The sequence below is a fragment of the Narcine bancroftii genome, chromosome 4 (assembly GCF_036971445.1).
Source record: "Narcine bancroftii isolate sNarBan1 chromosome 4, sNarBan1.hap1, whole genome shotgun sequence".
Classification (NCBI taxonomy): domain Eukaryota; kingdom Metazoa; phylum Chordata; class Chondrichthyes; order Torpediniformes; family Narcinidae; genus Narcine; species Narcine bancroftii.
Genome location: NC_091472.1, coordinates 6416648 through 6435307, shown reverse-complemented (window position 1 = coordinate 6435307; position 18660 = coordinate 6416648). Strand labels below are relative to the sequence as shown.

At 44.7% G+C, this 18660-nt stretch overlaps 1 protein-coding gene across 1 annotated transcript in view; it reads left to right on the top strand.

Moving 5' to 3' along the window:
• The window catches only part of cd109 (CD109 molecule), a 490209-nt gene that overhangs the window by 47503 nt on the left and 424046 nt on the right, over positions 1 to 18660 (top strand). Inside the window, exons 6-7 of the mRNA XM_069930693.1 lie at positions 2962 to 3001; positions 14658 to 14745. Coding sequence (XP_069786794.1) covers positions 2962 to 3001; positions 14658 to 14745 — 128 coding nt within the window. The remainder of the gene's footprint in view (positions 1 to 2961; positions 3002 to 14657; positions 14746 to 18660) is intronic.

The window sequence follows — 18660 nt, the reverse complement described above, 5'->3', positions numbered from 1 at the left end:
TCTTTGCAGACGATGCCACTTTAGTTGCCCATTCAGAGCCAGCTCTTCAGCGCTTGACGTCCTGTTTTGCGGAAACTGCCAAAATGTTTGGCCTGGAAGTCCAGCCTGAAGAAAACTGAGGTCCTCCATCAGCCAGCTCCCCAACATGACTACCAGCCCCCCCACATCTCCATCGGGCACACAGAACTCAAAACGGTCAACCAGTTTACCTATCTTGGCTGCACCATTTCATCGGATGCAAGGATCGACAACGAGATAGACAACAGACTCCCCAAGGCAAATAGCGCCTTTGGAAGACTACACAAAAGAGTCTGGAAAAACAACCAACTGAAAAACCTCACAAAGATAAGCGTATACAGAGCCGTTGTCATACCCACACTCCTGTTCGGCTCCGAATCATGGGTCCTCTACCGGCATCACCTACGGCTCCTAGAACGCTTCCCCCAGCGTTGTCTCCGCTCCATCCTCAACATTCATTGGAGCGACTTCATCACCAACATCGAAGTACTCAAGGTGGCAGAGGCCGACAGCATAGAATCCACGCTGCTGAAGATCCAACTGTGCTTAGGTGTTCCCAAGATCGTGTTATATGGCGAGCTCTCCACTGGCCACTGTGACAAAGGTGCACCAAAGAAGAGGTACAAGGACTGCCTAAAGAAATCTCTTAGTGCCTACCACATTGATCACCGCCAGTGGGCTGATATCGCCTCAAACCGTGCTTCTTGGCGCCTCACAGTTCGGCGGGCAGCAACCTCCTTTGAAGAAGACCGCAGAGCCCACCTCACTGACAAAAGACAAAGGAGGAAAAACCCAACACCCAACCCAACCCACCAATTTTCCCTTGCAACCGCTGCAACAGTGTCTGCCTGTCCCGCATCGGACTTGTCAGCCACAAACGAGCCTGCAGCTGACGTAGACATTACCCCTCCAAAAATCTTCGTCCGCGAAGCCAAGAAGAAAAGAAGAATAGAAAGGAGCATCCTGATGTATGCATCTTTGCTGTCCAGGTGTTCCAGGGCTTTGTGTAGAGTCATAGATATGTTACTGCAATAGGCGAACTGGAGTGGATCCATGTCACTGCTCAGACAGGCCTTGCAAAACACTTCATCTCTGTTGATGTAAGTGCTAGTGGTAGGTTACTGCACTCTTCTTGGGGACCGGGATGATTGATGTGAAACAGGTGGGAATGTCAGAATGAGGCATTGAAGGTCTCTATGAACACCTTGGTAAGTTGGCCAGCACAGATCATTAATACTCGGCCAGGTACTCTATCCAGGCCCGATGCCTCCTGATGGTTGCACGCATGCCATCCTCAGACATGGACAGGATGGGATGATCAGGACTCGAGGGGGAGCGGAGGGGTGGTTCTTCACAGTTACTGTTATCAAATCGGACGTAGAAGGCGTTGGGTACCTCTAGGAGAGAAGCTTTGCTACTTTATCAGATTTGGTCTTGTAACAGGTTATAGCATTTAGGCCCTGTCACAGCTGTCGGGCGTCCCTCGCTGTTTCCATTTTCATCCGGAATCTCCCCTTCATTTTCTGCAGGTCAGAACTGCTCCTCTCCTTGTTGCATTGAATAATTGTTCAGCACGGACTATAATAACCTTTCTCTGCACTATACTGTTCTCTGGCTGTATCTGTCATGTTTTATTCACTACTTATATCAATGTTTACCCTCTCCATAAATCTTCGTCCGCGAAGCCAAGCCAAAGAAAGATCAATGTTAATATTTATTATTTATTATCTATTCCTTTTCTATATATTTGCTCTTTGTTGTTTAACCTGAGTGGGTGTGTTTTATGGAACTGGGAAGCTGCAGTAAGTAAAAATTTCATTCCATCAGTACACTGTACTCTTGCATATGACAATAAACAATTTATGAATGAATTGGCTCATTCATTTGTCGATGGTTTCTCACGATATTGACACTGGCAGAAAACATCTCTATTTCTATAACATAACAACCCCCTGACCCACACTGTTGTATGCGATAAGTAAAAACTCAACACTTGAATATCGGTTATTTAGCTGTATCTTTGCTATATAAAGTCCACTCTTTGCCCTACTGAGTTTCTCCAGCATCGTGTTGTTACTTCAATCACAGCGTCTGCAGACTTTCACGTTTGACTTCATGCTGTAAGTGGTGACTTGCCTCTACACATGACGACAACTGTATATTTTGCCATACAAGTCAAATGTCAGATAGGCCTCATTTTAATGGTTTTAACGGTTTTGTCCGGGCCTCCCAGGAACAACCCAAAATGTCTTTAAAACACCCCAAACTCAAGTAACAAAATTAAGTTAAATAAATAAAAATTAACCTTGGCTTACTGGGCCCACGGAGCTGGAGCAGCGACATTGTGCTCCTGGCGGGAGCAGGAACCTCGGCCTACCAGACCAGAGCGGTGACGGCAATCTCAGGGTCCCAGGCAGGAGCGGTTATGGTGGTACCCAGCGGTGGGGAGCGGCAGCACTGGCGGCGGGGAGATGCTTCCAACATCGACTCGTGCACCAAATCGATGTCAATCTTTTTATTTTCAGTGAATTTAAGGTCTCAAAAGTATAATCTGGCATATGTCGACCCCTATTTTTGAGGGTTTTACAACTTAACATATACACCGAAATATACGGTAGTCTGAACTTTGAACAATAGCAAGAGTATGGTTCATGCCTCCCCCCTCACCATTGATCATCTCTCTGGCACTGATTATATTCAGGGTGTCCAGGAACAGAAAGATCAGAGGGAATTGGAATGGGGCAAGGGGACATAGAAACATAGAAGATAGGAGCAGGAGTAGGTCATTCGACCCTTCGAGCCTGCTCCGCCATTCAACGAGATCATGGCTGATCTTGAAGTTCAGTACCCCGTCCCCGCCTTCTCTCAAGGGTCTGGTTTTGTGGGATTTTAAAATCCAAACCGCATGCTGTCAGAAATGTAAACTTTGTCATTCTGTTACAGGAGATAAAACAGAAGAAGATATTCCTTGTTGCAGAGTACGGTGAGTAACTCTTCATTATCAGAATATAATTTGCAGCACGAGAGAAAGGCCACTTGGCCCATCTATCCCGTGCTGTTTCATCAGGTTGTGCAATCAGATGGCGATAAACTTGAACTAGTGCGCAGGTGAAAACACAGCAAATGCTGGAAGAACTCAGCAGGTCCCACAGTGTGCACAGGAGGCAAAGCTCGATTACTGACAAGTCAGGCCTGAGCCCTTCTTCAAGGTATGAGTAAAAGGCAGGCAGGCACCTGAATTAAAAAGGCTGGTTAGACGGAAAGAAAGGACTTGGGGAGGAGCACGGACCAACAGACAAAGGATGAGAATTGAACGTGGATAGGGTAGGAGAGGGAGGAAAGGTGGGAGTTGGTGGGGGGAGGGAGCAGATAGAGAGTGTGTTCATGCTTAGGTACCTTCGTGAATCATATCATCTGTTCACCTTGCGTTTACCTTAAAATCATGCGTGTTGTCAGGAGCACTGATGGACCACTTTTCATGAAGTAAAATCTGCAAACACTGTGGTTGAAATAAAAACATGACGTTGGAGAAACTCAGCAGATCAAACAGTGTCTTTGATGTAGCAAAGATAAAGATGCTTAACTGACATTTCAGGCTTGAGTCTTTCATCAAGGTAGGCTAAACCCCAAAATATTAGTTATGTACCTTTATCTTTCCTATATAAAGGACACTGCTGAGCTTCTCTGGCGATGTGACTTTACTGGATCACTTTTCATGTCTCTATAGAAGTCAAATTTGTAGTAACCTAGACATTAATTCTTTAAGATCTAGCCATTGCTATGATAATATAACCATACAACGATTACAGTACGGAAACAGGCCATCTCGGCCCCTCTGGTCCGCACCGATTTAAGTGATATCCTCTAGTCCCACTTCCCATAACCCTCCAATCCCCTCACATCCATGCACTTATCCAACCTTTTCTTAAATGACAAAATTGACCTTGTTGTCACCACCTCTTCCAGAAGGTCATTCCACTCAGTTACCCCTCTCTGAGTGAAGAAACTCCCTCTTCTAAATGTTAGAGTTTATTATTCTTAGGTGTTCTTTGGGATTAGGTCTACAAGTATTTGCATAGCCAGGGACGGATTAGTGATAGTCAACATGGCTTTGTGCGAGGTAGATCATGATGAATGTATCTGATAGAGTTTTTCAAAGATGTTGCCAGGTAAGTTGATCAGGGAAAAGTGGTGGATGTTGTCTTCGTGGACTTTAGTAAGGCCTTTGACAAGGTCCCTCATGGGAGGTTAGTTGAGAACATTCACATGCTAGATATTCATGGGAAGGTAGTCAACTGGATTCAACATTGGCTGGACGGGAGAAGCCAGAGAGTTGAGGTGGATAATGCTTCTCAGACTGGAGGCCTGAGTGGTGGGCCTCAGGGATCGGTGCTGAGACCATTGTTGTTTGTCATCTATATCAATGATCTGGATGATAATGTGGTCAATTGGATCAGCAAGTTTATCGATGATATGAAGATTGGAGGTGTTGTGGAGAGCGAGGAGGCTTTCAAAGCTTGCAGAGGGATCTGGACCAGTTGGTAAAATGGGCTGAAAAATGGCCGATGGAGTTTAATACGGTCAAATGTGAGGTGTTGCATTTTGGAAAGCCAAACTAAGAAAGGACATACACAGTGAATGGTCGTGCACTAAGGAGTGCAGTAGAACAGAGGGATCTGGGAATAATTTCCCTGAAAGTGGCATCACAGGTGGATAGGATTGTAAAGAGAGTGTTTGGCATATTGGCCTTCATAAATTAAAGTACTGAGTACAGGAGTTGGGATGTGATGGTAAAGTTGTATAAGACATTGGTGAGGCCGGATTTGGAGTATTATGTGCAGTTTTGGTCACCTAACTATAGGAAAGATATCAATAAGATTGAAAAAGCACAGAGATGATTTACTGGGTGTAGCGTAGATAAAAGCTCTCACATGACTGGAGGGAGAACAATGTTATTATTAGCTTTCAACAACGAGTAGGTTCACTAGTAGGCTTCAGAGGGGTTCTGGATTTAGGTGGGAAACCAGGGTTATATATGGGTGAACGGGGTTGGAGCCTGGAGTTGGGGCCAATCATCAATACAGCCCTCTCCCAGTGAATCTCAGTTCACTGCACTGGGAATGTTGCCTGGACTTCAGGAACTGAGTGGCAGGGAAAGGTTATACAGGTTAGGACTTCATTCCCTGGACTGCAGAAAAATGAAGTGAGGTATTTAAAAAAAAAATGAGGGGGACAGACAGATTAAATGTAGACAGGATTTTTCCACTAAGGGTAGGTGAGATACAAACCAGAAGGTGTAGCTTAAGATATGAAAGGGGCAAAGTTTGGTGGAGCATGAGGGTGAACTTCTTCACACAGAGAGTGGTGGGAGTGTGGAATGAGGTTCCAGCTGAAGTGGTGAATACAATTTTAATTTTTAAGAGGAATTTAGACAGGTACATGGATAGGAAGGGTATGGAGGGCTATGGACTGGGTGCAGATTGGTGGGACTAGGCAAAATAATAGTTTGAATTTTAAATTTAATTTTAGACATACACCACGGTAATAAGCCCTTTCGGCCCACGAGTCCATGCCACCCAATTACATCCAATTGATCTACAATCCCCGGTACAGATTAAGAGGGACAAGGGGCCTGTTTTTGTGCTGTATTGTACCATACTGAAATTCTTACTTGCTGCAGCTGAACGGGTCCTTCATTCAAAATAAAAACAATGATGTGCTTTAAATTAAATTTGCACAGTTAGAAAACAAATAAAAGGTTAAAAGGTAAAGGTTCCATTATTGTCACATTTAGAATGTAACATACAGGAAATTTTTTAACTCTTGTCTACCGTAAGGTAGACAGAGAGTCCACTTTGTCCAGAGCTCCCATCACAGAAACCCACAGCATTTGGTGTTCCTGGGCGGTCTCCCCTTCAAGTACTGACCAGGCCTGTGCCTGCTTAGCGTCCGAGATCAGACACCCCTAGGCACATTCAGGGTTATTAGGTAGAGATAGGTAATGAATATTCACAGTTACTACGGTCCATGAAAGCTCCCGCAGTGTTCTTTTCCTGTCATCAATTTTATAGCAGTTTTCCACTCTCTTGTAGCTAATTCATGCCTTACAATTTTGTGGCTTGCTTTGTTTAATCTTCAGATCTTGGATTTGGATGCATGCAGATATAGTACGTCTCTAATTATCAGACCATTTAGTGTGCATTAACCATCAGAATTTATTGACATGAGCAAGTCACCAAAGTCATTGTTTTGCAATAGTGTCACGGTGTAAATATTCATATAAACCACCTTATAAAAATTGTGCACAAAATGTCAAAGTGAGGCAGTGTCTTTGATTCATTCATCATTCAGGAATCTAATGGCAGCGAGGACGAAGCTCTCTTTTCGCCGCTGAGTGCTCGCCTTCAGGCTCCTGCACCTTTTCCCTGATGGTGGCAGAGTGAAGAGGGCATGGCCTGGGTGGTGGGGGTCTTTGAGGATAAAGGCTGCTTTTTTAAGACACCACCTCATGTAGATGTTCCTCGATGGAGTGAAGTCTGGTGCCTGTGACGTCGCAGGCCGAGTTAACAACCCTCTGGGGTTTATTCTTGTCTGGAGAGTTGATGCCACCGTACCAGGCAGTGATGAGACAATTTAACAGAAGGTTGTGGCTCAGTGTGCTTGATGGAATGGGAAATTAGGATTAAAAAAAACCTCTAGAGTTTGCAACAAGATACCTTCTGGTAGCTGTTAAAGAGAAGATGAAAGCTGAGCTTGAAGGGCAGATGGAGAGAGAGATCATTGTTTCATTCGACACTCCAGTCCCCTGGGTATCAACTTGGCAGGTGCAAGGAAAGCAAAGCAAGCTGAAAAACTCTTTTGATTCACCTGATCTCAAAATAGCTTTGAAGACAAACCTTTTCTCAATTAAGAGAATTGAAGATTACAAGAACGATTGCTGGAATGAAAGGTTTATCATTTGAGGAGCATTTGACAGCACTTGGCCTGGACTCGTTGGAATTTAGGAGAATGAGGGGGGATCCATTTGAAACATTTTGAATGTCGTAAGGTGTGGAAAGAGTAGACGTAGAAAGGTTGTTTCCCATCCTGGAAGAGAAAGATCAACTTCAGGATTGAATGGCGTCATCGGAGAACAAACATGCTTAGGAATTTAGATCAGTGGATCTCAACCTTTTTCTTCCCACTCACATCCCACTTTAAGTCATCCCTGTGCCATCGGTGCTCTGTGATTAGTAAGGGATTGCTTAAGGTGGGATGTGGTTGAAAAGAAAAAGTTTGAAAACCTGTTTTAATCGCACCTCATTGACTTGTTATGTGCACGGTTTCAGAACTCCAAGGGAAACGGGCCAACGACAATTTTTCTCCAGCAAAATATTTCAGAAAAAATTGGGTCTCAACCTTCCCTTCCCATTCACCTTAAGCAATCCCTTACTAATCACAGACCACCAATGGCATAGGGAATACTTAAAGTGGTATGTGAGTGGAAAGAAAAAGGTTGAGAACCACTGATTCAGATGGGGAGAAAATTCAAAATTCCAAGGTGCAAAGGGACTTATGCAGGACTCCCTAAAGGTTAACCTCCAGGTTGTCTCAGTAGTGAAGAAGGCAAATGCAATGTTGGTATTCATATCTAGAGTTCTAGTATACAAGAGCAGGGATATACTGATGTGATTCTATAAAGCACTAGTTCGCAGAGTACTGTGTACAGTTTTGGGCAGTTTACTTGTGAAAAGCTTTGGAGAGGGTTTAGAGAAGATTTACTGGAATGATACCAGGAATGACAGGGTTAGTAAATGGAGAACAATTGTCTGCTCTTGGACTGTACTTGTTGGATACAGGAGGATGAGGGGGGATCTCTTAGAGGCATTTCAAATGCTGAAAGGCCTGGACAATATAGATTTGGCAAGGATGTTTCCCATGGTGGGGATTCTATTACAAGAGGGCATAATTTCAGGGTAAAAGGGCATCAATTTTAAAACAGAGAAGTGGAAAAAATTCTTTAGTTGGAGGGTCTTGAGTCTGCGGAACTTATTGCCCCAGGCGCCTCTGGAAGCGAGGTCATTGGATGTTTTTAAGGCAGAAATTGACAGGAATTTGATTAGTCAGGGCATCAGGGTTTATGGGAAGAAGGCTGGGGAGTGGGGCTGAGTGGGTGAATGGATCAGCTCATGATTAGAATGGCAGTGCAGGCTCGATGGGCCCAATGGGCCGACTTCTGCTACTGTATTTGGAGATTGTGAATTTCTTTAGCCAGAGTGCAATGGTGGAGGGCAAATCATTGGGTTCATTTAAGCCACAGATGAATAAGTTCTTTATTAGCCAGGGCATCAAAGATTATGGGCACTGGGGCTGAGTGGGAAAATGGATCAACGAATGATTGAATGACAGGGCAGACTCGATGGGCTGAATGGCCTATTTGTGCTCCTGCGGCTTATGGTCTTATTGAATCTGCAAAAATATTCAGCTTGAATTGAACTGAACCCAATTGATCATTTGCCATGTGTATGGAGATGTGTGCTACCCAGGCAAGCCAACCCATTCTGATCACTCAGGTGCCTCACCATTCGGCGTGGGCGATCATGACTCTCCATCCGTCATGAGCTCTGAATGTAGTTGTTGACTCCCCTGTTCTCCTTCTTTGAGCTGAGACTGTAGTCCAGTAGTTCTCACCTTTTTATTTCCACTCACATCCCACTTTAATAATCCCTATGCCATCGATGCTCAGTGATTAGTAAGGGATTGCTTAAGGTGAGATGTGGGTGGAAAGAAAAAGTTTGAAAACCGCTGTTTTAATCGTATTGATTGACTCGTTATGTGGACGGTTTTGGAACTTCAAATGAAAGGACCAATGACGATTTTTCTCAAGCAAAATATTTCAGTAACAATTGGGTCTAGAGCAGTGATTCTCAACCTTCCCTTCCCTCTCACATCCCACCTTAAGCAATCCCTTACTGATCACAGAGCACCCGATGGCATAAGGATTACTTACAGTGAGATGTGAGTGGAAAGAAAAAGGTTGAGAACCTCTGCTGTAGTCGATGTTGAGTTCACGATTATACAAGCGAAAAATACTGAGGTGGTTACCCGTTGCCTTTGTCAGTTGCAGTGTCCGTACTGGATGGGTAAACTCTGGCCATTGATCTGCAGATTCATCTGCCCAGCGTTTTCAGTTTCACAACCATCAATTCCAGTTTGTAGAATCTGCTTGTAAAATCCATCTGTAATCCATGGGTTCACATGACCCTGACTGGGAGGCTAAACAGGTCCTACACTTTGCCCAAGGGCGATCGAATGGAAGGAGAGCCTAACACCTCCTTTTGCTGAGTGATTGTACAGCCCCGACACCCCATACTGGTAGGAGAGCAGTAAAGCAAAAGTGCAGAGGATATTACTGTGGAGAAAACATTCAGCAAAAGCAGTGCAAGGGAATGGAACAATGTGAGTAATTCTGAACAAGGTGGAGATATAATGAAGAAGAACTGCTGGATTGATTGTAAGGAGAGATTCTGCAGGGAGCAGCTTACAAAAAGGTGCCACACCTCTACTCCAGTTCTATGTGCTTGCCATTTTCCTTTTGTGTGTGCGGCTTATTGCGTGCCAAGAATATATTTGGTGTGCAGAGCCAGACAATAGAAACTTAGTCCCACCAGCCTTTAGCACAACTTTATTGAGATTAGACAGCTGAGGAAGTCTTTTAGAGTCTCAATCATTCAATTTAAATTTTGCAATTTTTATGTTTTAAATTTAGTAACAGGCCATTTCAGTCCATGCCACCCAATTACTCCCAATTGACTTGCAACCCCGGGTAAGTTTTGAACGGTGGGAGGAAACAGGAGCCCCCCCCCGGGGGAAAACCCGCGCAGACACGGGGAGAATGTACAAACTACTTAAGGCAGAGCGGGATTTGAGCCCTGGTCCTGATCGCTGGTGATGAAACAGCGTTGCGCTAACCGCTATGTCAATCGTGCCGCCAGAGAATTATCCAGAATTACAGAGAAAGTAGTTTAAAGCTGCCATACGCATTCGAAGGTTATTTTATTGTATAATATACATGATATACTTCAACTTTTCTCCTACTGTAAGCAAGCAAAGAGACATTATGAGCATTGCCCGGTGCCCTGAACATTAGGAGAAGCAAAAGGGAGTCCCTTCAGTATCACTGAGTGTCCGTGGATTTGCCTCCAGCGCACCCGCAGCCGCACAGACTCCCATTCAAACCATCGGCCACCCGAGCTCCAGGTCCAAACCTCCGACATGGTGGTTTCTGATACCTGGTCCCACGAGCCAGTCGCCGACAGCCTGCAGCCCGTATGGGCTGCTGAGGCTCCTCGCTGGTCCGCCATCGTGGCCATCATCCTGCTGGGTCGTCTCCTCTGCCTCTCCTCAGCGGAAGGTGTCCCCCCAGATTCTGGTGCCCTGCACTGACCTGCTGCTCCCCTCGAGGTATGCTGCCCAGAACGAGCGCTGCCATCTTGGGCACTGACCCTACAGTTGGCCCCTTTAACACATAAGTAGAATGCACTGATGCACCAGCGTTCTTACCTCGCAGCGAATAGATACGATTCACCAACTACAATGGTATATGCAAAATTACCCCAGCTGGGAAACATAATAAATGTTAAGGATAGAGAGATAACTACAGTTGTGAAAGAAACAGTAGTGGAGTCAGGTCTTAGTAATAAGGACATAAGAATTAAAGAAATAGGAGCAAGATTTGATCATCTGACCTGTTGGGACTCCTCTGCCATTCAACTAGATCACGGCTGATCCGGTCTGTTCCCCAGGATCCTAATTCCCCCCACTATGCACACATCTATCTATGTCTTAAATACATGTAATGACACAGCCTCTACTCCTCCCTTGGGTAAAGAATTCAACTCTCTAGGAGAAGCAGTTCCTCCTCATCTGGTCCCAGATTAGTTCATAGCTCGGGTAACTAAGGGGAGGTCCTATTGTTACAAGCCCAGAGGACCCCAAAACCCAGCAGCAATAGAAATTCACCAAGACAAATGGTTACTTAAACAAAAGTTGCTTTTAATTATCTTTAAACATGAAAACAGAATCACACTTAATTTATCACTATTGACTTGACTTAACCCAACTTAACCCCCTTCTAATTCTAAGTGCACGTGTATATAATGTGTGTGTGTAAGTTCAAAAAAGTTCTTTGATTCACAGTCCAATCTCACTTCTCATTCCTCCAAGTTCACTGGTTGCAGGCAATTCTTATACTGTGCACAGAATTTATCATTTATAAAGTTCATCAGGCTTTGATGCTTGTCAGTTTTCAGAGAGAGATTTGTGGTTCCAGTACACCCACAACTGATTGCTTTTTAATCAGCCACTTCAGTGTCTTGCCGATGAAACTTGACCCCTCAAGGTTCTCCAGATGATAACCTCTTTCTTTCAGGTCGCCACAGAGTGCCTTTGTGTTTCTCTTATTTCAAGTGAAACATTAGACAGCCAGTCCTCTCCTCTTGCAGAAACCACAAGGGCTTTGACCAGGCTGAACTAAGCATTCACAACCTGTCTTCCAAATGGGGTTTTCCACAAGCTTGCCAGCTTGTCCTGTTCCAGTCCCAGCTGCTGCTGGTGGCTGTAAAACTGTTGAACTGACTTCTGTATCTCTCTCTCTCTTTCTCCCTGAGATAAAAAAGAACCTGTTTGACTCTTTCTGCTTGTAAAACCACATGAACCTCCTAGAACAGCAGGTTCTACTGCAGACGATATGCAGCTCTGACAAGTTCTTTCATCTGTTGCCTTTTTGTAAACAACAATCTATTAGTGAAATCTCTTGGGCACTCTCCAAATCTTCTGCAAAGGCTCTGGGGGCGACACGTCTAGCATTAGCAGGGCTCCAGTATTTTAAATAAGATCTGTTTTAAAGTGTTTATATGTGACCTACACTAAAAAACCTGCCCCAATTTATCTCCCAAAAACATATCTATATATTGTCACACCATACCTGGGTAATTTTATGTATACGGTTGTAATGGGTGTAAGGTACCTGTTTGGCTGACCAAGAATTTTGGCACCCCTGTCGATTGTACTTGTGTGTTAAAGGAACTGACGTGTTTTTTTCCAAGGATGAGATGTATATGAAAGGAATAGATAAGATCGAGGCAGGGAGGTTGCTTCCACTGGCAGGTGAGACAAGAACTAGGGGGCGAATAGCTTCAAGGTTCAGAGAAGTAGATTTAGGACAGAGATGAGGAGGAACTGCTTCTCCCAGAGAGCAGTGGATTTGTCCAAGGAACCACTGGAAGCTGCCTCATCAAATGTATTTAAGACACCAAGAGATATATTTCAGAATAGTGGAATTGAGAGTTATGGGGAACAGATGGGTAGGTAGAGGTGAGTTCAATAATATTGAAAGAATGCAGAGGAGGTTTACTAGGATGTTGCTGGACTTTTAAACGGTTAGGATTTTATTCCCTAAGGTGTAGAAATATGAGGGGAGATTTGATAGAGGTGTACAAAATTATGAGCAGTATAGATGGAGTAAATGCAAGTAGTCTTTTTCAACTCAGGGTAGGTGAGATCCAAACTAAAGGACATGGGTTTAGGGTGAAAGGGGAAAAGATTAGGGGGGGACATCTTCGAGATGCCATAGTCAAAGACTAGTCAAGTATCATTCCAATACTGGGCTTTTATTAACAGACGACAAGCCACCTCTAAATTGGCCAGTGGGAAACGTTCTCCATTGGTTATACCACTAGGGTGGAGTATCTCTACAGCCATAGCCAAGAGCAAGCTCTTAGTATAATACACCCCTCCCCATTACATCATCACAAGCTTCATGTAGAGAGTGCTGGGAGTGTGGAATGAGCTGCCAGTATAATGTGGGCTCACTTCAGACACATTTGGCCAGGTACATAGATGGGCGGGGTACGGAGGGAGATGGAATGGGTACGGGTCAGTGGGACCAGACTGAATAATAGTTGGTACAGACTAGAAGGGCTGAAGGGTCTGTTTTCTGTGCTGTAATGTTCTATAGATGTATATTTAGTTAGGTTTATTGGACTCGATGAGTATGTAAACTGTTGCATTAATTTTGAATTTGGAACATTTTGAAACACAAAAGGAGGTGAAAGGCATCATTTAATGGTTTGCAATGGTTCGCATCAAACATTTCGGCACGAAGGTGTGGCCAGGATGGAACCTGATCACGTTGCAGGTATACAAGAAGTGGAAAGACACCTCAATGATCTCACAACTCTAGATCCCACAGTGTGGGTTAAGTTTCTGATTAACAGAAGATCAAGGTACTCGTGTAACCATCTCAGATGGCAGCCGTAATCTTCTAGACGATTATAGTGTGAAACACAAACGTCAGCACAGATGCTGTGATTGCAGTAAAAACCCAGGAATGTTGGAGGAACTCAGCAGCTCCACCGAAGGTCGAGACCTGTAACCGACATTTTGGGCCTGAGAGTCCTTCCTCGAGGTAGGAGTAAAAAACAGGCAGGCGCAAATTAAAAGGATGGGGGAGAAGGAAATAAAGGGCAAGGGGAGGAGCACTGGTCAACATGAAAGAGGTGAAAATTGGACGTGGTTAGCACAGTCAAGTTGTGTTATTTGTCCTTCATACTGTAACCTTGCAGTGTACAGTGAAAACGAGAGAGCGTTTCTTCGGACTGTGGAGCTGGTTATTTACGTGGTTAAATTACCTCAGAAACTTTTTTATAAGTAACAGAACACTTATAAATATCATATTACATAAGCTAGCCCTGTGTACCCCCGGTATTCAGAAGCCTCACGCTTGGAGGAAAAAACTTTCGCAATCTGGTTGTGAGGGCCCGAATGCTTCAGTACCACTCTCCGGATGGCAGGAGGGAGAACAGATTGCGGGAGGGGTGGGTGGAATCCTTTACGATGTTAATGGTTTCCCGCAAACAGTGGCCATTATAAATGTCCATCATGGGAGGGAGAGAGACCCCAATAATCCCCTCAGCAGTCTTTACTATCTACTGCAGGGAGTTGCATTCTGGGACGGTGCAGTTCCCGAACCAGGTGGTGATGCAGTTGCATAGGTTGCTCTCAATGCATCCCCTGTTGAATGTAGTGAGGGTGGAGGGTGGAAGCTGGACTTGGCCTTAACCTCTGCAGGAAGTGAAGGCATTGTTGAGCCTTCTTGGCAATGGACCTGGTGTTGGGAGATCAGGTGCATGCCAAGGAATTTGGTACTTTTGACTCCCTCGAAGGTGGAGCCGTCGATGGTCAATGGGAAGTGGTCCCCCTGGGCTCTCCTGAAGTCAACCAGGAGAAGAAAGGTGAGAATCAGGAGGTAAAGGGGTGGTTGAGGTTGTTTTGTGTTTAGATGCCCAGATGAAGCATGATCTCACCACATCCTCTATTCATCTTGTGATTACAGAGAGGAAAGATGAGGATTGAATGGAGGAATGGGGTGGCTCCATGAATGAAGATCTAAAAGAAAGGAGACATATGGATAGGGGAAGGGGAGAGATGGCAGGGGTGGGGGGGGGGGGGTTATAATTGGATCATTATACTGGATTATTTTCCTGCTTGCCCCCCAACATGGTGAGAGTGTTTTCACCTTCAGTTTAAGGCATTCTTTGAGAGTCTTCCCATTTCTTTGGTTCAAAGGAGTTCATCTTGCTTTGTATTTGCCATTTCAGTTTTGCCTCGATTTGAAGTTTTGATCAACACATCCTCTGTGTATTTTCCAATGGACCAATCAGACTTGAATGGGACCGTTACTGGACAGTGAGTACCGGAGGGGGACGTAAAGTAGTAAAACTCGAAAATCTGTAGACACCGTGGGTGAAGTAAAAGCCCAACGCTGGCGAAACTCAGCAGGACAAGCAGTGTCCTTTACAGGGCAAAGGTAAAAATACCCAACCGACGTGGTGGGCTTGAGCCCTTCATCAAGGTATGGAAACATGTCACCAGGCATCCGAACAGAAGAGAAGGGGGCGAGGGACGGTCACAAAGGCAGGAGGTAATAGGAGGAGAAGGGAAGGAGTGATCCCAGAGTGGGTTGGAGGGGAATGACAAGACAAGGCTGGACACTGGTTATCAACTGGGCATTATTTAAGCACAGAGGAATTCACAAATGGGCACACACTCACACTCCAACTTGGAACAATGAACTAATAACTACCCTCCAGTGAAATTTAATTACTGATAAACATTCTCAACTCCCAAATGGGAACATGAGGGTTAAACATACAGTTACATCAACTCTCTCTCTCTTCTCTAGCAGGCACACTAACAAACAGTTAATTAATTACAATTAACAAGTATATCGAATGAACCTGGTCTCCAGCATCTTCCACAGCTCGAGATTCAGGACAGGCCCATTACATTCGGCCCTCCAGAGCTACCTGTGGCCTGCAGTCTGGAATTTGGCGACGGGCTCCGTGCAGCAGCAAGCAAAGACCCGTTCATGTGAGCTGTGAGGATTGATCATGGGTCAGCCTCACCTGTGGGCAGATCTAATCCTTGACTGGCAGCTGAGGTGACTTCTACCTCGGCTCCAGCCAGAGTGATCATGTGACTCTCCACAATCCACACTTCCACCAGGTTCCAGACAGCGAGGCCACAACAATATCCCAATCCACACTCCCACCAGGTTCCAGGAGGCGAGGCCACAACACCCTTCCAATCCACACTCCACCAGGTTCCAGACAGCGAGGCCACAACAATATCCCAATCCACACTCCCACCAGGTTCCAGGCAGCGAGGCCACAACACCCTTCCAATCCACACTCCACCAGGTTCCAGAGAGTGAGGCCACAACATCCTCCCAATCTACACCCACCACCCCCCCAATGCACACTCCCACCCGATTCCAGGCAGGGAGGCCACAACACCCTCCCAATCCACACTTCAAGTGTAACTAAAGACCAGTGGATTGTTGGATTGGTTCTCATGTGCGGTGTGGAGGCTCAGTTCAAACCTAGCCTGGAGGCTTGGAATAATTTATGGATCACCAGAAAGTCTACCCAAAGGACTGGAAAAGCTAGCTTCATTTGAACGGCTAGACAGAAGGCCATTTGGCCCATCTGCTTTTTCTATCATTCATGCCACCCATGCAAGACATTCACCTCAACTCCACATCCCCATCATTCCCCCCATATCTTCACTGTCTGAGCCCTTAAAATGCCACTGAAACATCTTCAAATAACTCAAAGCCTTTGAGTTGCAAGTTCCAGAAACACCAGCCTCCAGAAAAAAAACTACTTTATCCCCCCCACCCACCCCTCAGGCTTAGCTCAAATTTCACAAATTTACCTCCCACAACCACGGGATTTAACTATTCCCAATCGGAGCGATTGGCATCCTCCATCCTCTTGATGATTTCATCCTCCAAAGAAAAATCCCTCTTGGGAAGCATCCATGCTGGATTTCAGTTCCATGACTGGGATCCCAGGGATGTGAGTGTAAATTTCTCCAGGCAATTGCACGTGAAGGTGCAGGGGATGGCGGGATATGGATCAGGTGCATACAACAGAGTTTTAGTTTGATTTGGGCATGATGTTCTATTAAATTTTATGATGCATTGCTGGAGAAATTGAGACAGCAAGGTTAGGGTCATGTTTAGCGCAACTGTGACAGATGATAGATATATTTTTGGGAGATAAATTTAGTGTAGCTCACATACAAACATTTCAAAACAGATCTCATTTAAAATACTGGAGCGCTGCTCAAGCCAGACAGATTGGCTCCGAGTATCTTTGCAAAAACCTTGAAGAGTGCCCAAGGGACTTCACTAATGGATTGGTGCTTTGAAAAGCAATAGATGAAAGAACTCGGAGGAGTAGATTCGGAGCCACAGGCTGCCTGGGAGTTCTGCTTGCTGTTCTAAGAGGGTCATGTGGTTTCTCTCTGAGAGAGAGAGAGAGATCAGTTCTACAGTTTTACAGCCAGCAGCAGCAGCAGCTGGGACTGGAACAGGACAAGCTGGCAAGCTTGTGGAAAACCCCAATTGGAAGATGGGTTGTGAGAGCTAAGTTCAGCCTGGTCAAAGCCCTTGTGGTTCATAAAAGAGGAGAGGACTGGCTATCTAATGTTTCACTTGAATAATGTGAAACAAAAAGGAACTCTGTGGTGACCTGAAAGAAAGAGGTTATCATCTGGAGAACTCTGAAGGGGCAAGTTTCTTCGGCAAGACACTGAAGTGGCTGATTAAAAGGAATAATTTGTGGGTGTCCAGCGAACAACAAATCTCTCTCTGAAAACCGGCAAGGACCTTCCTGAGTGGTAACCATTTATCTTTCAAGCATCAAAGCCTCGTGAACTTTATAAATGTTAAACTCTGTGCACTGTATAAGAACTAAACAGTAAACTTATAACCATATAACAGTTTATGGCATAAAAACAGGCCATCCTGGCCTTTCAAGTCTATGCCGGATCACTCAAACAACCGCTAGATCCTATTCTCCGCCCATAACCCTCCAACCCCCTCTTATCCATGTATATATCCAGTCTCTGCCTCAACTATTTCCTCCGGAAGATTATTCCATTCAGACACCACTCTCTGAGTGAAGAACCATCCTCTAATGTTTCTCCTAAAATTTTGTCCCCTTACCCTCAACTTGTGTCCTCTTGTTTCAATCTCTTCTGCTCTCAGGAGGAAGAGTCTACTTGTATCTAGTCTATCTATTCCCTTCATAATTTTAAACACCTCCATCAAATCCCCTCTCAACTGTCTACGTTCCGATGAATAACGTCCTAATCTCTTCAATCTTTCTCTGTACTCTAGGTATTTTAAACCAGGCAACATCCTTGTAAATCGTCTCTGCACCCTCTCCACCTTATCTATATCCTTCCTATAATTTGGAGACCAGAACTGAACACAATACTCCGCACCTGGCCTCATCAACGCCTTAAACAGTCGCAGCATCACTTCCCAGCTCCTACACTCTATGCTATGATTTATGAAGGCTAACATACCAAATGCCTTCTTAACCACCCCGTCAACATAGGAATCCACCTTCAAGGAACATTGCACCATAACTCCAAGATCTCTTTGTTCTTGTACATTCCTCAATGTCCTCCCCTTTACTACATATGTCGTATTTGGATTATTTTTACCAAAATTAAGCACGTCATACATTAAACTACATTAAATTCCATCTGCCATCTTTCAGCTCAACTCTCCAGACCAACCAAATCCCTCTGTAATCGCTGAAAACCTTCCTCACTATCCACCACTCCCCCTATTTTTGTATCGTCTGCATATTTATTTACCCAGTTAACCACCCCATCATCCAAATCATTAATATAAATTATGAACAACAGGGGATCTAGCACCGATCCTTGAGGCCCACCGCTCGTCACAGGCTTCTATCCTGACAAACAGTTGTCCACCATGACCCTCTGCTGTCTCTCCTCCAGCTACCTCTGAACCCATCTTATTATTTCTCAATCCCTAGTGACTGAACCTTCCTTACTAACCTTTCATGTGGAACCTTATCAAAAGCTTTGCTAAAATCCAGACAGACTACATCAACTGCCCTACCTTCATCCACCTTTCTTGTCACTTAGAGGAGTGAGAAGTGAGATTGGACTGTAAATCAAAGAACTTTTCTGAACTTACATTACATACATGTGCACTTCGAATTAGAAGGGGGTTAAGTTAGTTTAGTTAAGTTAAAGTGTGATTCTGTTTTAATG